This window comes from Callorhinus ursinus, unplaced genomic scaffold, assembly GCF_003265705.2.
Source record: "Callorhinus ursinus isolate GAN/ISIS: 27379988/994484 unplaced genomic scaffold, GSC_fseal_2.0 scaffold30, whole genome shotgun sequence".
NCBI classification, from domain to species: Eukaryota; Metazoa; Chordata; class Mammalia; order Carnivora; family Otariidae; genus Callorhinus; species Callorhinus ursinus.
In genome coordinates, this window is record NW_027397092.1 from 1,209,619 (window position 1) to 1,232,170 (window position 22,552).

General features: G+C 42.3%; 1 protein-coding gene across 1 annotated transcript in view; it reads right to left on the minus strand.

The window, feature by feature from the left end:
* Positions 1-6,538: 6,538 nt before the first annotated feature.
* The window catches only part of TRIM36 (tripartite motif containing 36), a 31,192-nt gene continuing 15,178 nt past the window's right edge, over positions 6,539-22,552 (minus strand). Inside the window, exons 5-10 of the mRNA XM_025860910.2 lie at positions 19,798-19,893; positions 16,170-16,423; positions 15,803-15,927; positions 11,459-11,749; positions 8,452-8,749; positions 6,539-6,981 (exon numbers count right to left, since the gene is read on the minus strand). Of these exons, the coding sequence (XP_025716695.1) occupies positions 6,627-6,981; positions 8,452-8,749; positions 11,459-11,749; positions 15,803-15,927; positions 16,170-16,423; positions 19,798-19,893 (1,419 nt within the window). The 3' untranslated portion in view covers positions 6,539-6,626. The remainder of the gene's footprint in view (positions 6,982-8,451; positions 8,750-11,458; positions 11,750-15,802; positions 15,928-16,169; positions 16,424-19,797; positions 19,894-22,552) is intronic.

A 22,552-nucleotide genomic window follows, 5' to 3' on the forward strand; every position in this document is an offset into this window, starting at 1 on the left:
TAGGCGTCTGAAAGCCTAGCTAAAGCCTACCGGGTGAGCCGGGGATCAGCCGCCTTGGCCGCACCTGGAGCTGGTTAGCCATGCAGACGCTCCAGTCCCCGCTCAGCCCTACTCAATTAAAACCGGCATGTTAACCGGATCCCCAGGTGAGCCGCACGCCTTTAACACGTGCTGTGGCTTTTTAATTAACCAGTCCATCCCAGCTCCTGGAGCAGCCCGAGAAATCCATGCTGACCTAAATTTCCCTGCGAAGCTGATGCTTGACTCGGACTAACACGGACTACCTAAGACCTTTTCCTCTGCGTGTTATGAGCGCCGGCTCCTTGTTATTTGATAACAAAGAAAGACGCCTGGGCCCTATGATCTTGGTCTCTCAGAATCTAGAGTTATCTGTCCGAATTCTACCTCAAGTGATTCATGTACCTCTTCCAGTTTGGCTTTGGACGTGAGAGGCAAATAATAGCAGGCGAACGTACTATTTACGATTCCCCTGGTACAATCGTGTATTCGAAGATATTCTGATCATTCCTAAAAGATATCTGTGGCGTTAAAAGACCATTTTTGGGACTGCAATTGAAAAGCAGCATGGGTGGGGGGCACCTGGGTGGCTTAGTCCGTTGACCGTCTGCCTTCGGCTTGGGTCATGATCCCAGGGTCCTGGTGGGGCTCCCTGCTCAGTGGGGAGTCTGCTTCTCCCTCTCCCACTCCCCCTGCTTGTGCTCGCTCGCTCTCTCAAATAAATAAAATTTTAAAAATAAATAAAAAATAAAATTAAAATCACACAGGTATTAAATGACAAAACTCACATATGAATCCAAAGCAAAAATCCACACCAACCACCCCTACTTTGGACACGAATTCCATAGAATCACACAGGCAGTAAATGCTGTGAGAATTCCTGCTGCCAAATATAAAACAAATACCTAATTTTGCCTAACAAGGTAGGACACCAACTTTCCTCCAAACCTGTCAACTCCCACTAGATCACTGCATAAGACTCGTACTGCAATGTACTGACCTCTGCAGCATTTTACAAATGTCTTTAGGCTTCCTCATCACCCAACAATGTGAAGGCATATTAGGTACATTTAAGAAGGAATTCCAATGTCACACGTGAGGGGCACCTGGCGGGCTCATCGGGAGAGCGTGCAACTCTTGATCTCAGGGTTCAGAGTTCAAACCCCACCTTGGGGATAGGGATTACTAAAAAAAATAATAATAATAAAGTTTTGGGTTTTTTTTAACGTCACATGTTAAAGTTATGAGCAGAACTGGCAACTCAAGAAATTTTACCAAGAAAATCATTTCTGGGCTACAGATACTTCCTCAATTATCAGATGTGCTTTGCCTGAAAGTGGAGATCAGTTAGGGCAAAAAGAATCAAAATGGGGAAACAAATTAAGGAGTGACAAAGTACCTTAAAACTCTCAAACTTTATCACATATTGAATCCACTCACCACATACCATAAAAGTTCAACTTATAAGCGATTTTCCAAGACCATGTCTTCAGCCAAGCACAAGGTACACTCCATCATGTAAAAAAAAAAACAAAACAAAAACTTGTTTTGCTTAAGAGTCAAGGTGTTATAAAATGAAGATCTGAAAAAGATACTAATTTTATGGATCCATCATTGCAAAAATACTTGTTCTAGTTCCAAGATGGCAACATCCTAACTGCCTCTTCCTCTTGAAAGTCATCCCCCACCCCCACAAAAAAGAAAATCACCCTGAAATAAAAATACACAGGAAACTGAAAAGCCAACTCCAACTTCACCCCAACCAGGAGACCTGTGTAACCATTAACGATGCGGACGTGAGAGCAGATGGACGAATGGCAAATGACCTGGTGGAGGAAAAGTCAAATCTGAAAGCTTGCAGAGGGAGCACCCTGTGAGCTGCAAGCTGATTTACCCACGCAGATCCCCGGCAGGCTCAGGACCCGCAGGGACCACATAGAGGAAGGCAGCAGAGGGTCCTAGGGCTGGAAAGCAGGAGGGATTTGGGGTGCTGGGATCCCACAGTGATAAAAACTGGATACAACTCTTGTCTTGGTGGAGCTAATATTTTAGAGGATGCAGACAAAAGTGAAATGTCTAAGTGCTTCAAGAAAACAACTCACACAGGGAATGGGGGGTATGGCCTGTTGGGGGGAAGGACACAATTTTAAAGGAGTTAAGGACGGCTGGGTGGCTCAGTCTGTTAAGCGTCTGCCTTCGGCTCAGGTCATGATCTCAGGGTTCTGGGATCGAGTCCCGCGTCGGGCTCCCTGCTCAGCGGGGAGCCTGCTTCTCCCTCTCCCTCTGCTTGTGCTCTATCAAATAAATAAAATCTTTAAAAAAAAATTTGAAGAGTTGTTAGGGTTCTTGCTGAGAAAAGATCAAGGTGAAGGATTGTGTGGCAACCTGGAACAGCAGGAATTTGCAAAAGGCTCACGCTTTTCTTTTCCAACTGAGAAAAAGTGACAGTGCAAGGGCTTGAGAGAGACATTAGTGCTCGCCCGGATCTGGTGGTCTCCCGCCTGGGCACTTGGAGAAAACCAGATTAAGTTTCTCACTGCCACGCCTGCCGGTTTTAGCACCACGCAATTAGTTCAAGCCAATGAAACATGAACGCAAATGATGTGCTAGGGCATTTGTAGCTGTTGGGGACTTACCAGCCTCTTTTTCTAGAAACTATGTAAACTTGCAACATTAGAAACCCCGTGCTAAGATGGCATCGCAAAGCGTAGGGAGCATGACCCTCGCATCGACCGCGGAGGAAAGCCAGGGCTGGGCTACAAGAGATTTTGTGAGAGCCAAAAATCCATATGGTTAAGTCCAGAGTCTCAGGGTTTCTTAGAATTTAGTTATGCAACTAATAACACACGGCTAAAGGAAGGAGACCAGACAGGAAGCTATTACAGTGACCAGGTGAGAACGTTGGCGGTACCACACAGGTGGGACAAAGTGGACTCTGGAGCGTCTCAAAGTGGAGCCAAGAGACTGTTGGAAGGCTAGTGTAGGGGATAGTTAACCGCCCCCCCAAACCCCGGCTCCCAGGTCCCAGGCCCCTCCCAGCTCTCCTGCCCACCTGGCCCACCAGCACCACTCATTCCTTCCAGAAGTCAGGAGGTGGAGCTTCTGAAGAAAATTGGAGAAGTGACTCAGGGACAGTTAAGGGCACAGAGATCTCCCAGGTAATGGTTTTCTAAGTCTTCATTTTTGTGTTTTATTATTTCAGGACATCATAAATACCCTTATTTAAGCAGTCCGCACAATGGCCAATAGCCTTTTCTTCCTCAAGTACACCAAGCTCCTTCCCAATTGCACCAACTGTTCTCCGTTTAAGCCACCCCCCCAGACCCCCCCACCAGATGCCTGCTTCCCCATCTCCACCCCAGGATGATCCCTGCTGTCCGCATCTGGAGAGCCCTTGCTGGGTGGCCGCCAGTAGGGTTTAGTCAATAGGCAGCACCAACAGATCCAGTGAAGAGTATTCCTGACTCCCTCCGTGTCCTGGTGCCACAACTCAGGGGTTAGCTGCCTCTCATGGTGAACCCAACTCCCACTAAGCAACCCTTCCTTAATGTCTCTCTCCCCCCGACAACCTGGAACACGATTTCCCCTTGCTGTCCTTGCTCTAGAGGCAGCAATTGCTTCGGGTGGTGGCTTGTCCTTCCAGGGCCTCACCATTGCTTGTTTCAAGGTGGCTCATATCTCTAAGTAACCCTTTCATCAATGTTTCAACAGAACCCTCTAGGGTGAAGGCTACTTCCTGCCAGTATGCTCACCAGTTCGTGCTCTCAAAGCCTTCTTGAGCTCCTTGTTCTCTCTACCCAGCATGCACTTCCCTTGGCTCTTTGTATGGCCAGCTCCTTCACGGTGAGGTGTCAACCTTCTAGTGCCTCCTCAGAGGAGTTATCCCTGACCGCTGCCAAGTCTGAGCCCCCTCCTCAAACACTCTCTAGCACTTTCCATTTCCTCAAAAGGAAGCTCCTAAGAGCAGGAACCTGGCTGGGCGGTCTTGGTCACCTCATACCCAGTACGACAGCTCAATGTCTCAGAAACAGTGGGAGTTAAAAACTTTCTGTAAATAAATGAACTGGGTTCCAAATCAAAAACGTAACCAAATTCCTTCAGGTTTATTTGTTGAAGCAAGAGAGTCCTAAGAAAAACTTCAGTTCTCAGGATGTTAATCGCCATTAACAAGAGTCTGGTAAAGATCCTCTAAAATGAATGCACACCTGTCTGGTCGGAATTTCTTATGCAGATTCTTGCCTTTAATGCTTGGTTCTCCACTTTCTGTAGCAAGGCCAGGACTGATGATATTCCCACATGGGACACACTCCCAGGGTCTAATCAGATGACGACCCAGAGTGTATTCAGTGCCTCGGAGATAGCTCTGAGTCCTCCTACTTTTCCGAAAGCAACTGCGAATATGAGAATTAGGTTATTATACAGTATCACAGGGATAGCCTGGAATTGACTTTTTTTTTTAAAAAATGAAGACCCATCAAGCATGAGTAACAATTCATTGTGACACACAACTCCTAGAGCCTGATGGCCCAAGAGTACGAATGTGAACTAAAGGAACAGTCTTCTGATCAAAATCGGATTATGGAGCAGAAAAGGAATAGGAGACAATCTGATCAATTAGCTGAGGTAAGCTAATTTCACGTTAAGCTGTTCTAATATCACTTCGATAAGAGTTAGAGCTATTAAGTACACGCCCAAAACAACTTTACGTAAAACCTTAGCTCTGAGTTAATATATTCAGCTGAACATCTCTTTAACAATTTGTCTCCATTTTCCACATAAATACACTGAGAATTGCCAGGATGCAGTTCAATAATTACACTTATTTCAATTTTTATTAAAAACGAAAGGAATCCAGGAGAACGATTTCTATACAACTATACAAGGTTTTACGCACCTTCCCTATTCCCGTTAAAGCTTTATGTTTAAAATGTCTACAGGGTATGTGCTTACACAGGCTTGAGACTCAAACCTTACCCACACGTGACTTTAGCAGCCTTCATGCAATGATCCACGTTAACACTGCGGATGTGTTTAGTTCAGCCTATGTCGTAAAGTGCTATTCATCGGTGGGAAAGTAACAAAGTCTACGCAACACTGAATTTCACCACAGTATCTCCTACTTGGGTTGGGCATAAAAAAGCTAATTTGATGCTACCAGCCTGAAGAACAGACTTCCACTTAAAAATATATATTAAAAACAAACAAGGAAACCAGGTAAGGCCTAAGATTTTGGTTGGTCTATCAAAATAGGTCAAAAGCCTTTCAAAATCATGAGTGCTACAATGTATAGCAGTCTAGCTTCTGAACATTTTAACTTCTAAAAAATAAGCAGTTTAAATAAAAAACATCTAAGTAAAAGGCATCTTTCAAAAATGAATGTAAAAAATTTCAACTAAAGCATTAATTCTGCAAATCAAAAGAACTTTTAAAAGGGTACACACAGTCACTATGATTTTCGTTATTATTCCTAACAACTAAATCTGTCTTTTACTTACTTTTACAAATGCTTATTACCAATGGGCCACAGAAAATAACATCCAACTGACCAGTTACTCCATATTTTAGAATAATTTAATGACATTAAAAAGAAATCATGAACTTTCCAAACATGTAAACATAAGCCAGGACAATCTGATATATATAGTATCAGTGCCAAAAAATGAAAATCATAAATCATAGGACATGATAAGAGGGCAAAAGAATATGCCAAATATCAGTGAATCGTCACTAATATTTGTGAAAATAAATTATTTGCTATAAGCTCAGATAATCATAGAGTAAGAAAAATTGAAGACAAATTTTACATGAAGTGAAAAGTTCCGTGTGTTAGCCAAGAACTCTTTGTTCCCTGCAAAAGTACAAAAACAGAAACAAAAACAAAAAACCATGTTTAACTACTACACATGCAGGTGTGGAACATGACAGCTAAGGGAACTCTTCAAAATATCCTTAAAAATACAATTTGAAGTCTTAAAAGAAAACAAAAAGCAGTATTCATTTTCCAGGGAATATACTCTGAATATCCATTATACACCTCAAAATACATAATTTTCCATTTAAATATACTACCATTTCTATGGCCTTTTTACCTATCCATACTTTTGTTTTCCTATGAAAAACATGCGAGACACAAGGCTAAGTATGAATTCCCACCCGTAAGGCATCTAAAAAAATCTCAAGACAAACATGATACAAAATGAAAAACCAAACACAAAAGAAACATAATAAATACTTTTGTATCCCCCCCCCCAAAAAAAGAAATATAAGTATCAGCAACAGGGCTGACATAAATAAATTAGATTTCCTGTTCGTTAAAAAAAAAGAAAACAATCCAGTTACAGAGTTAAGCATTTCAGAGTTAACCAGGAGAAGAGTGTCTCTACTCCCCTGGCTTGTGCAAGTCGGGACGACGACACGGACGAGGCAGGACACGGACGAGGCACGACACGGATGAGGCAGGACTGTTTGGGTTTTCCGATTTTAAGAAGAAACACACACAAAAACAAGTGTGGCCACAGACTACTTTGATGATATGTAATTAGTTACGAAGGTTAACACCAAGGCATTATTCTGTTTCCCTTTTCCACCTTAAGTCACAGATGCTTCAACTACATGTGCTCTTGGTATTCTAGGTACTTTGCCGTGATGTGTTCCTCGAGTTGAATTCCTCCACTGCCCATTAATGCAAATGCTGGGTACATGGTGTGCGAGCAGTCCACCTGGCGCTCGTAAAGGCATTTCATGTGATCCATGTCATAGAAAGCCACTCTGCCTTTATCATAGTCAAGGAAAACCCCTATGCTCATGGGCATGGGGAGAACTCTGTTCTCAGGTTCGTTGGCGGAAGTGGCGGACTTGGGGATGAAAAACTTCTTCATGCCTATGGTGACCAATGTGAACGGCTGTGAGGAATCAAAGCACGCATCTTCGCTTCCACTGTCATGGCCGCTGTCTTGCTCGTATCTAGAACGCAACACACGAGAGTCTCAGCTGGGTCGCCAGCCACAGGCCTTCGGCTGGCCTCAAAACATTGTCACAAGATGCTATACATCACTTTAAAATTAAACCATACATCAAAAACTTTCTATTAAAACAAATCAGTTAAAAACATGACGACTACACACTGCCATTTAGAATGGTACCAGAGACTCAACCCCATATTCTGTGTCATGAAATATCATAAAACATCTATATATACATGCAGATGAGAAAAATAAATAAAAACCTGTAAAATCAGGACTTTGGCCTATCAAAACTGAAGTGGGGAAGAGGTGCCTAACTGGCTCAGACTCTTGGTCTCAGGCTCCTGAGTTCAAGCCCCACATTGGGTGTAGAGATCTTAAATAATAATAAAGTAGGGGAAGAAAACTGAAGGGAACTGTCGTAGATTAAATATTCACAGCACATAATCATATGTAAAAAATATATATATATAAAACCAAGACATGTGCTCTAATGCAAGGAATTACCAAACTAAAGTAAAATACACGGGCACTGCAAAACAATGCAGGAGAAAAAGTCATGTTTCACGGTCCTAAGAACCCTCTTTCTGGACTGGGATTTCTACATGGATCTATGAGGTATGCAAGCACAGTTTTTTTTCCTCACAAATATAAAACAGTAGCAGCTTATATACATTTTTGATACAAAGGTCCTTCCATTTTCTTCCTATGCATAATTCACTTTTTATATATTTGTGATTACATGGACGCTTTTAATCGGGTTTTCTCACTTCTAATATTTTTTCTGTTACAAGCTTTTTAAACATTAATACCAATACTATCAATATTCTAGGTCTATGGTACTGTGTTTAACTGACCATGTCCCAATTGCAAATTTTCATTGTTTTGTCAATTTCTCACCCTTGTGCAAAAAGCTTTTCCTATTAACTCAGATTATTCATTTGGGATTCTGTTCACACAATGATGGGGTCAAAAATGATTTGTGTGGACTAGTAGACCTTATGCCATCTAAAACAACGAAACCATACAATCTCAGTTCAATAATCGATCTTTTTTTTTAAAGATTTTATTTATTTGTCAGAGAGAGACACACAGCGAGAGAGGGAACGCAAGCAGAGGGAGTGGGAGAGGGAGAAGCAGGCTCCCCGCTGAGCAGGGAGCCCGATGCAGGGCTCGATCCCAGGACCCTGGGATCATGACCTGAGCCGAAGGCAGATGCCTAACCCACTGAGCCACCCAGGCGTCCCTCAATAATCGATCTCCTAAGAAACTGAAATTCTTGGGGTGCCTGGGTGGTCACCATGGGAATACAAGACAACCGGACCCCTTTCCTTAGCCAAAGCCCCAGAGTCTAGGGAACGCACTCCATCTGTGGTAAGTAGACCCAAGGGGATTTCCGGGCTTGCCTTGCTCAACAAGGATGTTTACTTGTAAAAGAACTCTCGAGTTCTAGATCAGTAGAAGAACCTACCTTGGGCTAACGGCATCGCGGGGAGAACGGAGCCATTCCTGTAGTTTATCACTGGAAGCAACTCCTGCTTTGACCAGGTATGAATACGGCTCCACACGGAAGGCCCAGAAGTGCTTCCCCTTGGTAATTCCAACATCTCCAATGATGTAGTCCAGGCTTGTGTAATAACCCACTTGGATGCGTTCCGCGGCGAGCAGGAGATTAAACCCAGCTCTGCTCTCTACGCGGTCTCTCTTCAAGTTCAGCAAGAGGTGTTCATTATTATAGCCACATTTTTCATCAAAGAGGAAACTGAAAACTGTAAAGAGAGCTTGAAATTAGTCTGATGACTACGTGTTAGCGTTTCTGTAATTGGCAGTTAAATCCGATCAGGTTTTGAACCAGAAATGACGGAAATGAGCCGTGAAGAGGAACGGTTCACACTACCCTTGACAGACTGGGACAAACCAACTCCCCGATGGAGAAATCACTTACAGGAAATTCTCTACCCTGAACATCTTCAGAAAAGTCAAAAGGCAGAAGGAAAGCATTTTAAGTGTATGAGAAAACTTATGAATGGGGTTCCTTGCAACAGATAGAGCAGATCTCTTCTAAATGTTTTTACACTACTGGATCTGTGCCTTTTCTCCTTAAAATAAGGGACTGTACATTTTCATAATTATCTGTACATTTTCCTAAACATGTATTCCACATTTTATAAATGTGTAAAATATTAGCAATTTTAGTAGGGGCTCTTCCTTCTCAATCAGTATGGCAGATATGAGACACAGTGCATGATGTTTAAAAAAAAAGGCAAAGGTTTTGGCTTTAGAGAGATGAGTTTTAATCTCTGCTCAAGGATTTAAATGAAAATTTAACCTAAGCTTTAATTTCCTCAAGTACAAGATGGACATAATGCCACTCTCCTAAGCCTCTATCATCTCAAATACATGAGCATTGGCTGTTAGCCCCAAAGTGGAAACGATTCAAATGTCCATCAACACATGAATGAATAAAGAAAATGTGGTCTATCCATACAATGGAATAGTATTCAGCCTAAAAAAAGCAAGGCAATTCTGGTACATGCTACAAGGATGAAGCCCCAAATACACCAGGCACAGAAGGATTAGATCAATCCCCTTCTATGAGGTACAGGCAATTCACAGAGGCAGAAAGTAGAAAAGAGGTTCCCAGGCTCTGTGGGAAGACGGAATGGGGAGTTCATGTTTAATGGGTACAGAATTTCATGTGGAAAAAACGAAGATGTTCCAGAGATATGAGTGGTGGTGGCCGCACAACAGTGTGGATGTACTTGATGTCACTGACCTGTACCCTTAAAAATGTTTAAAATGATCATTTTTAACTACATCGTATACCACAATAAAAAAAAAATGTCTAGTAGCAAGCTAAAGCCATTCTCCATTTATAGGCTAACCACTCTTCCTGGTAATGTCTACTGTCCTGCCGTGATCATTCCTGCTTCCGGTGGATCTCAAAAGTCTCCTGGTTTGCAAAATATATGATTGGTCACGCCATTCACACAGCTTCTCTCAGAAAAAAGCAAGTCAATTTTGGGGGCGCCTGGCTGGCTCAGTCAGCGGGGCGTGTGACTCTTGATTTCGAGGTTGTGAGTTCAAGCCCCACATTGGGTGTTGAGATTACTTAAATGTAAAATCTTTCAATAAAATCTTAAAAAAAAAAAACTTGGAACATGTCCTTGCTTCCTTCCCCGTCCACCACATCACTGAAAACTGCAGCTACTTCCAGGTTTCTTTTTAATTCCACTTTCAGTCAGAGAGACGAGAAAAGAAAGGGGAAACTACATAAATGGTAAAATATGACTTAATACTTGCAAATCCATCCCCCCACTCTGTTGGACTTTATTCAAATTCAATAACAATGCTAGGCAACCCTGATTTGTATTTGTATTCTAATTTTTTTTAAATTGGCCACAATGGCCCTGAAAGTAGTGGCGAGTACACTTCAGACAAAAGAGGAAGGAAAGCCGAGTGTATGAAATCCGGGCACATGAGCCAGTGAAATCTGGTGGGGACGGTGGGGTCTGAAAACCAACTACAGGAACCTCAAAGGCAGTGACCAACAGGCCAGAAGGTTTTCCTGCTAAGCACAAGGAGCAGAACTTTGGTTCTGAAACCGTGTTGTCCATGGAGAGCTGCAGGGAGCATCTAACCTGGTGATTCTCATTCTATAAAAATCTACAGGTGCTCTGTAAGGGGCAGCAGTGGTTTCTGCCTCGGAAGGTGGGGGAGGGGGCTGGGCAAGGGGAGCTTTTGGGGGAGGGGGGAGCTACCATGTGGTTCTAATATATGCCCTCCAACCCCGCCTGCCGGGAATCACTGAGTTAAGAGAGAAAATCCGGACAAGTCAGAAGGAGGTTAATCACAACATTTCATATTATAACAATAATTTTTTTTTTTAAATCTACCTATAACTATGTTGTAGAGCTTTTTTTTTTTTTTTTTAGATTTTATTTATTTGAGATAGAGATAGAGAGAGCGAACGGGAGAGCAGGAGGAGAGGAGGGAGAAGCAGACTCCCCGCTGAGCAGGGAGCCCAACGTGGGGCTTGATCCCAGGAGCCTGGGATCGTGACCTGAGCCGAAGGCAGACGCCCAATGACTGAGCCACCCAGGCGCCCCTGTTATAGAGATTTCTATAAACTTATCAAAAACACAGAATTCTACTGTTTATAAAACTTGTAAGGTAGCATCTACGCCATTTTAATCTCAAATTAATAGCCCTGCTCACTCAAATGTCTTGTTTTTCTGTATCTGCTGTCAGGCCAAACTCTAATCCTGCTCCCAGCCTACCTGATGAAATTCACGTACTTGGTCTACTTCTAAATCCTAGCTAGGGATGGAACCTATTTTCTAGAATTTTTTTTTTTTTTTTTTTTAACAAGTGAGAGCTGGTTTCAACGTGGATCTAGACAGAGATGCTGGCTAGGTTATTTTTTCTCAAGGTCTCTTCCAACTCTAAGGCTTTCTGAGTCCCAATATTCACAATACCTGGAGCTGGAGGGGTATGGAGGATCAGCTCCCTGCTGCAAGGGCTGCAGATCGAACCCTTGTAGGCTCTGACTCTGAAAGCATAGTTACAATTGCTTTCCAGGTCTGAGATGACTTTGCTCGTGCCACACACTTCGATCTCGCTCCAAGACAACATTTCTTCATCTCTGTTAATCTTCCGATATTCAAGAACATAGCTATCCACTTTATCCTTCTCGGGATGGTACCAGTTGATCAGAGCATTGTTATACACTTTGCTCTGTTCCTCATTGATCTCTGGCACGTCTATGCCTGAAAGCATCAAGAAACAAAAGATGTTAAAATATCGGTCTTTCAGAACCTGTATGTCCCTCAATAAAAATGATGTACCGACGAGACTTTAATCATTTCTGTCCGGTCCAAGACTTTTCTAAGTCTGTAATGCTGTGTATAAGGAAAAGAGGAATTCCGGCAACATACAACACGGACGGGCCTTGTGACACACAAGCTGAAATACGCCAGATACCAGAGACGTACGCTGACGGCGTGATCCCACTTCTATGAGGAATCTCCAAGAGCCGAGTTCACAAAATGAAAAGACTGGAATGCTGGCTGCCGGGGCTGGGGGAGGGAGCAATGGGCAGTTATTAATCAAGTAATCAAGAGGCATGAAGTATCAGTCAAATAAGATGAGGAAGTTCTGGAGACCTCAGTACAACATCATACTCAAGAGTCAAAGCCGCTGTGTTCCATGCTTAGAATTTAAGAGAACAGATCTTGAGGTAAGTGCTCCTACCACAAAATTGAACATGAAGAAGAATAAGCATGGGGCGCCTGGGTGGCTCAGTCAGTTAAGCGTCTGCCTTTGGCTCAGGTCATGATCTCAGGGTCCTGGGATCGAGTCCTGCATCGAGTCCCACACTGGGCTCCCTGCTCAGTGGGGAGTCTGCTTCTCCCTCTCCCCCTGCCCCTCCCCCCCTGCTGTGGTCTCTGTCAAATAAATAAATAAAAAATCTTTTTTGACAGAGACACAGCAAGAGACGGAACACAGGCAGGGGGAGTGGGAGAGGGAGAAGCAGGCTTCCCACGGAGCAGGGATGTGGGGCTCGATCCCAGGACCCTGGGATCATGACCTGAGCCAAAGGCAGACACTTAACGACTGAGCCACTCAGGCGCCCCATAAATAAAAAGTCTTTAAAAAAAAAAAAAGAGGGCGCCTGGGTGGCTCAGTTGGTTAAGCGACTGCCTTCAGCTCAGGTCATGATCCTGGAGTCCCAGGATCGAGTCCCACATCGGGCTCCCTGCTCAGCGGGGAGTCTGCTTCTCCCTCTGACCCTTCCCCTTCTCATGCTCTCTCTCTCTCATTCTCTCTCTCTCAGATAAATAAATAAAATCTTTAAAAAAAAGAAATAAATAAAATCTTTAAAAAAAAGAAAAGAAAAAGAATAAGCAATAAAGATTTTTAAACGTATATTTAGGTTTATAACCGAAAGGAAGAAGGAAAATGACAAATAAGTAAAAAAAAGAATCCAATTTAGCTTTACATGTCATATTCATTCTGAAACACCATAAATCAGTTTTTAACCTATGCCTTTCAATTTCCACCTACTAAAACAACAACACTGGACTTGAAATTTTTAATCTGTGTCCTCCTAGAATTATTTTAGTAAATACTTTTAAATCTAAGTTGGGCAAGTCTAACAAAGTTCAATGAAACATACATTTTTCTTTCAGGTTTTCTTCCAAAGAGTTGCAAAGCAATTTAAATGAATTTTTCTTGGCATAAATATGACACATAATAAGAAAATCAGAAACTACATAAAACACACTTTAAGCAACTCAAAAATAATCACCACAATAATTCTGTACAGATCCTGCCAGTATTTTTCTCCCACTGGCATTTCACTCCATGGCTGTATCTACATTTAACAATTTTCAGAAACGGGTTTCCAGTTTTTCATAAAAACTAGGATACAAAAGTATCACAGCTAAACCTTTGTGCATATGCAGAATCCCTTCCATAGAAGAAATTCCAATAAGCTTAAGTGCTTAGGATAAGCTATAAAAGTCACACACGCACGTAACACAGATTTACATTAAATCAGAAAATGAAAATGAAAGTCTCCCTCTTGGCCTCCCCCAGATACATATAAGCAATGTAGAAGCATGTCTGTGTATGGTCCGTTTATGCAACTGAATGTTACACAGCCATATGAGATCTGGAAAGTCATTCAAAATACATTTTGGGGGGCAAAATTACATGAGTAGTACATACCCCAGTCCATACCCCTTTTCTTTTGAAACATAGCTTACTAAAAAAATGTGCATGCAGGACACAATGAGACCATCCATCACAGTCAGAAGCTGGGTAATGACTTTCCATGGTCACCCATCCTCTACACTTGGTTCTTTGTTAGACACTGGTCCAACCCAAGATTATCAACCTTCAACATCATCTTTCCAAGGACTGTTTTGGGACCCCCAGGGACGAGAGGACCTTGTTCTCCTAAGTAAACTAGCATGTATACAAAAAACAATTCAAGTATATGTTTTGGAAAAAGGGAGACTATAGTACCTGAAGTAGAATTAGCATTTGAAAGAGTAACAAATATGTATTTGGAAAAAGATCGTTATAAATATAAAATAAGCACATATTCAGGTGCCTGGGTGGCTCAGTCAGTTAAGTGTCCGACTCTTGATTTAGGCTCAGGTCACAATCTCAGGGTCCCGGGACTGAGCCCCACATCGCGCTCTACACGCAGCTTGAGGACTCTCTCCCCCTCTCCCCCTTCCCCCCTCACTCGCGTGCACTCTCTCTAAAAATAAATAAACGCTCTAAAAAAATCAATCAATCAATCTTTAAAAAAAGAAAAAAAGATAAGCACATACCTGAAAGGAGATTCAGGTATAGATGTGAAAGAAAGCAGGTCATGGTAATAATCCTTCCGAGTTTTTAACTTCAGTTTTTTTTCTTTTTTTTAGGTAGGTTCCATGCCCAGTGTGAGGCTTCAACTCACAACTCTTGAGGTCAAGACCTAAGGATCAAGTCGGATGCTGTACTAAGCCACCCACCCAGGCACCCCTAGAATTTCTAACTTTAACAGGACAAATTTCCTCCAGATGACTACAAATCCACACATACATACCTACACAGTCATCAATCTGCAAGTATTCCATTCTAACGATTCTAACTGTTCACCAGCACTAGAAGAGAAACCCGGGCGGCAGGGGGTGGGGTGGGGGTGGAATACGAACCAGGCAAGAAGGGAAAAAGGAAAGGAAGACCTCCCCACTGGGGAACAGCAAAACACAATCATAAGCACGTGTTATGGCCCCAAAATTTGCATGCTCAAGTTCTAACCCACGGTAACTCAGATTGTGACTTTATTTGGAGAAAGAGTCTTTATAGAGGTAAAGTTAAAATGAAGTCATTAAGATGGGAACTAATCCACCATGACTAACATGACTGGTGTCCTTGTAAGTAGAAATTTAGACAGACGTGTAGATGGAAGGCCATGTGAAGACACCAGAAGGCCGCCATCTGCAAGCCAAGGAGAACAGCCTCAGAAGAAACCAACTCTGCCAACACCTTGATCTCAGACTTTGAGCCTCCAGAACTGGAAGAAAATTACATTTCTGTTGTTCAAGGCAGGCAGTCTGTGGTATTTTGTTTCAGCAGCCCTCACAAACTAATTAATACAGCCAGGCAAACACTTAAAACCTCTTGGAGTCAGTTTTAGCCTGGAGACATCATTTCTAGTTTTCTGCCCTAGAGAAAAACCACATACATGTGCACAAGTGAACACTGACGAAGGTGTTCAACACAGCAATGGACAAAAAAACAGAAACAAATCATCTCTCGGTAGGGAAATGGTTTATATAATGAAATACTATAAACAGCTACAATAGAGCTTTCAACCAGAACTTTGTGAGTCACAAATATCTTAAACTGCATTTTCTTGAAAAACAATTCACAGAAAGGATACATAAGCAATGTGATGCCATTTATTGAATGTATTTTTTTTTAAAGATTTTATTGATTTATTAGAGAGAGTGAGTGTGCGTGCACACATCAGAGTAGGGAGGAGCAGAGGGAGAGGGAGAAGCAGACTCCCCGCCGAGCGAGGAGCCCGATGTAGGACTTCATCCCAGGACCCTGGGAACTTTACCTGAGCCGAAGGCAGACGATGAACGGACTGAGCCACCCATACAGTGTTTAAAAACCACACAAACCAACAGAATATATACTCTTTGTGCAGAAAAACTTGCCTTTTCATACTATCAAACCGAAGGGGGCGTTTTTCCCATGTAATGCGAATTCCAACTACAAGAGTTAAGAAGCTTTTGCCCGTCACTGAAACTTACCACTAGAGAAAAAGGACAATTCTCCAAGAAGTTCTGTTTGTTTAGATGTATTAACAACATAGTCTTCAAAAGAAGTCTGAGCCGCGGGTCTAAAGCTCTTCAGAGATTCCGTAGCTTTCTGTATTCTGTGGACAGATAGAGTTTATATAAAAACAACTCCATAAAAGGCCCATCAGACTAAACATCTGCAATGTGATTAAAAAAACAAACAAACAAACAAACAAAAAACGTCGCTCAAGGTTCCGGTTAGGAGTGCAGCAAGGGTGTCTCTGCAGGGCACAGCATTAGGACCCCAAGAGCTCAAGCTGAAACACAGAGCGGCATTTAAGGTCGCTGCCAAGGAGATTCTAAATTCAAAGCAACGTACCTGAGGTGGAGCTGTTTCGCTGTCTGTACGAAACAGGACTGATCCGTCTCCTTAAGCACTTCTTGGGCATATCCCACCAGCCCATTGTTCTCTAGAAGCCCCTGATATTCCTCCACTTGGGTCTGAAATTTGTCTAGTCTTAGTTTCTTAGAAGCATCAATTGCTTTCAAAACAGATGATTTCCTCTCTTCTAGGATTTCAAAGAGCTTCTCAAAATGTGTGATTGCTTCTTCTTTTGCTCTCTCTCCGTTACACTATTATAAAACGAGCGAAAGCGTTACCTCACCTGCTAAATCCAAATGTCTTTTCTCAAAATAACCAAAATTTAGTTTTGTCCGACTCTGACATTTTCAGAACAATAATTTGGCATCGAGTACACTTAGTGAGGAATGATCGCCGACTCTTAGTTAGACATACTTTGTGATCGTATGATACTGTATTCTCCTTAAACTCTCATCTCCAAAGTTCAGCAGTAAATAATCCCATAAGGAAACAACCTTCAACGTGGATGCAAAGGCATCGGAGGCAGAAATTAACTGATTTAACCGAAGACACTGTACAATATAATTCTGGAGTTTCTAATTTGGGCAACTTTTGACCCTTTCTAACCTCTTCCAATTTTTTTTAAGAAAACTTAAATCACAGCATGAAACTCAGGAAGATGACATCCTTTACTAAGATCCAAAACTGTAACTCTTCTTTTCAAATTAATATAACTTAATTAGAATTAAATCCTGTGTGACTTTAGGCAAATTATTTAACTTCTGTATGTCTGAGTTTTTCTCTTCTGAAAGCTGGGGATAAGAGAAACCATTTGGGTTTTGTTTTGTTTTTTTAACAGGTTTTTTTTTGTTGTTATTTATTCACCAGAGAGAGAGAGAGAGAGAGAGAGAGAGAGAGAGAGAGAAAAAGAGAGAAAAAAGAGAGACAGAGCACAACCAGGGGGAGTGGCAGAGGGATAAGCAGGCTCCCCGCCGAGCAAGGAGCTCCATGACCTAAGCTGAGGGCAGACGCTCAACTGACTGAGCCACCCAGGTGTTGATTTGGGTTTTTTTGAAGATTGAAAAATATTATGTACATAAAATGCCCACGACAATGGCACACACTCTGTACACAGAGAGAATTATTATACTCACTGCACACACAGCTCTTCCTCTACTTGGTCATAAAATGATCCTGTCTGTAGTGCTTACAAAACATTCTGAATGTCCATAAAATCAGGGACCAACTTGATTTTGAAAATAAGACCAGCAGAGCACACATACGCAATCATGATTACAGACCCATAAGCAATAGCCAACAGAAAAAAAAAATGTCTTCAAACACATTCTTAAAAGCTGACAACATATGGAAGAAGTGCATTGTGCACTTCCCAATGGCTTCTGGCCAACATTTCTGATGAAAGGAAATTTTTTCCAGATTCCTTTCTCTGTTTCCTAAACCCAACAGGCAAAAATTTTTGTAAAGGGTGGGCAGGAGGGAAGGAAGAAAGGGGGACAGAGGGTGGTGACATTTTGGTAGTATTTCAGTGATAAAAATCACCTTAAATTCAAAAGATCATTCCACATAGGTAAAAAAGAGGGATTTTTTCCCCCCAGCTAAGTGTAATTATAGAAAAAAAAAAAAAGTGTCACAGTCCTCACTGAGTAAAAGTCAAGAATACAGACAAATTCTCCAGTGTAGGACATTCTTGCTAATAAGCTCACAAATGCAGCTTTGGTCAAAGGGACACAGAGAAGCTAAGTAATTTTTCCAGGATCCCAAGGACTCAGCGTCTGCATGAACACTTGATATGAATCAACAACTCAGCAACGGTGCTGGGGCTCCCTTATTTCAGAAGTCAGGGCAGCATGACTGAGGACCAGGAGTGAAACAAACCTAAAATGACCCAAGATACGATCCCTGCAGCAAACTCCTCTATGTAGGTGATCACCTGCCAAGAGGGTTGGGGGATGATCCGGCACTGAGAGAGTGGGTCATCAAGACAAACATGAGAAAAACAAAATCCCGCTTTTCAAGTACATGGAAGAACAATTTACTTAGGGTGGTGAATGCAATCAGTGAGTATCAGAAAAAAAGAGTATTAAAAACAAAAGCAGTGGGGCGCCTGGGTGGCTCAGTTGGTTAAGCGACTGCCTTCGGCTCAGGTCATGATCCTGGAGTCCCGGGATCGAGTCCCGCATCGGGCTCCCTGCTCAGCGGGGAGCCTGCTTCTCCCTCTGACCCTCCCCCCTCTCATGTGCTCTCTCTCTCTCTCTCTCTCATTCTCACTCTCTCAAAAAATAAATAAATAAATCTTTAAAAAAAACAAAACAAAAGCAGTGCTGGTTATCTGGTGCTAATTTGCATAATGTCTCAATTTTTTTTTAACCCATTTTGGAAAACTAAATTTCAAGAAATTAACAGTCTCATACTAGCCAGGATATTTTTCTATTTCATCATAAGTTCTTAAAGTGATCAGGAATAATGGCTCTTCAATTTATTTCAAGTAGAGAACAGAAACACACATCCAAATCAATGAAGAATATTTGGAATTTTAAAACAACCCAGTCCTATCTTCTTCTACCGTATTTTTTATTTTTTATTTTTTTTAAAGATTTTATTTATTTATTCGAGAGACAGAGAATGAGAGAGAGAGAGAGCACGAGAAGGGAGAGGGTCAGAGGGAGAAGCAAACTCCCCGCTGAGCAGGGAGCCCGATGCGGGACTCGATCCCGGAACTCCGGGATCGTGACCCGAGCCGAAGGCAGTCGCTTAACCAACTGAGCCACCCAGGCGCCCCCCTACCGTATTTTTTAAATGCTATCAATTTTCTCCATTTTATTGAAGTATAATATACACACAGAAAAATATATATGAGTGTGGAGACGGACGAAATCTTTGCAAATACACCCATGTAACCTGCATCCAGGTTAAGCAAAGGAACATTACCCAGACCCCAGAGGCCAGTCTTGCCAGACACCCATCCTTCCACTTCCCCACCCTTCCATAACGCCTGTCCCGAGTTCTAACCGTTTCACCTTTGTCGGTACTTTTCATAAGGGCATCACAGAGTTTGTACCCCTTTGCTGGGGCATCTTTCTTTCAATATTATTGCAAGACTTAGCTACACTGTTGCATCTAGTTGCAGATATTCCCGCTCAAGGCTGATTATATTCCACTGCTGAGGGATACATGGGTAGTTCCCACTTTGTGGCTGTTTAATTGCAGCCATGAACATTCCAATGTGTGTCTTTTGGTGAACATGTCTCAGGCATGTACTTGGGAACAGCGCATTTTAAGTCAACATATAGTACATACTTCAAAAGCAATCTGTTAGTTTCGTAAACTACAGATAACTGTCAAAAATTCCAAAATTTACCTTATGTTACTACTTCTGAGATCAAAACTGCCCAAGTAAAGGGTCAGTCATTCTTTCCCCCCGTGTCTCAGTAGCATTTAATCACCACCTCTCTCGGGCACTGATCACACATTAGAACTTGTTTTTTATACTGGTTTTCCTAGTCCCATAAAAGCAGGGGTGAAATCTAATACAACTTTGTACTCCCAACTCATTTACTACCTTCCGGATTTTATGAATGAATAAATTCTCTAGATGGAAAAATACATAAACCAGTTTATCACTTACCTCTGTTTCTTTCATTAGCAAGTTTAGTTCAGAAATCTGACTCTTCACCTGGCTCTCCTTGCCAATAAGGTAATCAATATCCTTTGAAAGCTTTTCCTGTTAGAATATATCAGTAACACAAATGAGCAGAAGTTTAACAAAGGCCTTGCAGATCTTCCTTCCTTCCTTCCTTTTCTTCCTTCCTTCCCTCCTTCCTTCTGTCCTATTATATTTTCACACACAATTCTTTAGCCTATGATGAACAGGCAGTAAAACCAACCCTGAGGATTCTCCTTATTAACCCAGGGTAAACAGTTACTGGCCTTGAGCAGAGGCCCACGGATCTATGAGAGATGAGAAGCAGGCTGAATAAAAGAACAGGGCAGTGATGCTCAGATTAGTCAAAAAACCAGAATACATAAATAATACATTTTTGTTGTCTCTTCATTGTTCCCCGGTCTTCCTCCCCAGGTTTCTAAGTAAATGGAAGAACAGCAATTCAAATAGGATTGTCTTCCATCAGATTTTATCATTCATTCTCTCTCTCTCTCTCTCTCTCTCTCTCTCTCTCACACACACACACACACACACACACAAAGACCCAAAAAGCAACAGAGACCCTTCCAAAATGACCTTCGCAGCCTAGCCAAGACTAGATATTCATTAAATAATTACACATACACAATAATATAGATTTATAAAAATACAGCTCATTAAGCTCCCAGAGCTTACTAAAGTAAGTATAAAGTAGTTAGTCTGCTTACCATAGACATAGTATCGTAGGTTTTGGTGAGATCCCTAGTTTAACCCAGAAAAAGTAGTATGTATGACTGAAGTATATTAAAAACCAAACCAAAAACCCCTTGAAGCACCATGGGGTACACAGTTGTAAGAGACAAACGTATGCGGTCTAAATAAGAAGAACGTCATCCAGAAAACTCCACCCAAGCTGGAGCCATGACAAGCGGATCTGAGCATTTCTCAAACGCGGCTGCCCCGAGTGAAAGGGTGGGTAAGAAAAGGAGAGGACCAGAGATCTAACTTTTAGGAATTCAAGAAGCCAGTCTCCTGCCTTTATCATTTTCCCCTTTGCTCACTCAGACCACGTAATAAAGAGAACGTATGCTGCAATGAATATGGCGGGAAGAGCGAGGTCAATAAACAAAGGCAAGCTACAAAAGAAATGGAACCATGCCATCTGCAACGTGTGTCCACGTAGGCAGGTGTCTTTCTATCCAGGGATTAGCAGGAGTGAGGTCATGTGGAAGCAAAAACAAAAACAGAACAAAAAATACATGTCTCACCCCAACAGAAGAACAGGAGACTGCCAGCCAACAGGACCATTCCTCTCCATTATTCACTATTTAGGCCAGTTCACCAGAAAGCGTTAGCACTTTCTGCAACTGGAAGGGCACCCTCAATTACATAGCTTGGTAGAAATTCCAAGGAGAGGCCAGACACTGCAACACAGTCAACCGGTATTAGAAGCCAGATCGGACAGAGGCAGACGGGAAGCCTGGCCCCAGCTTCAGCAGTTTCAACAAACAGCAGCAGTAAGGTGGACAAGGTTACATCACCCTGATGCTCATCTTTCTTCAGTTCTTGCAACACTCTGTATAACAGGGGCACCTGGGTGGTTCAGTCAGTTAAAGTGTCTGCCTTCGGCTCAGGTCATGATCCCAGGGTCCTGGGATCGAGCCCCACATCGGGCTCCTTGCTCAGCAGGGAATCTGCTTCTCCCTCTGCCTCTGTCTAGCACTCTGCCTACTTGCACTTTCTCTTCTCTGTCAAATAAATAGTATCTTAAAAAAATAGTTAAATTTAATTAGCAAACAAAGGGAATGCCACTGGGGGGCACAAATGAGTAACAATCGATTCTCCCACCTGAAAAAAATCTTAAAACCTAACAGAATATATAAAATGGCTCTCGAGACGCTGGACACGGAGAGAGGGGAAACAAGATGGGCCCATGTTTGTGCCCACCGTCCTGTCTGGGCCCGGCGTCCTCCAAGGCCCAGGGCAGAGAACTCAGGTGGATCCAGGGTCTCCCAGGAGCTGAAGAGACGAAACCGAGAGTCCAGGGAGACCAGAGTACGGAAAGCAAAATCCCCAAGAAGAGAAAATGACAGAACTCTCTGGAGAATGTACCAAGGGTTCCTCTGGCTTATTCAGCAGAGTACTGACCAATTCCCATGTGTGAGGAAGCTTTCAGAGGCCAGGGGAAGGATCACCCCCAAGAGGATTACAAGGAACAATTCCAGGAGCTCACATCAGGCTGGGAATAGTGCCTGTGACGCACCAAACTAAACAAACAAGCAACAAATTAAAAACCTCTCAAAAAAACCCACGAAACTCAAAATCCAAAAGTCATTGAGAAGAATAAATGAGAAGAGTAGTCTTAGTAAGAGAATTAAATGCTACTCCTTCCTAACTAAGCCTAAAGCAAGACCCAAAAGCAACAAACTATTCTGAGGTAACTTAATCACACATAGAAGAAAACTCAAGAATATCTGTAGGGCACAGAAGCCACTGCCCAACAAGGTGAAATTTACAAAACTGACCTAGCAATGACAGATGACAGAATTAGCAGACCAGGACAATACAACGATTATACCCATACCCCACGTATATTCAAAGTAGAAGACAGACTGAGCTCACGTGATAGACAAATCATATGCAAAAGATAAAGCTGTGTGGGTAAATAAGAATTAGATCTAGGCCCCAAAGGCAGGTACATACTGTTAAAGGTAGAAAGGAAACTAATTAAAATGGGAGG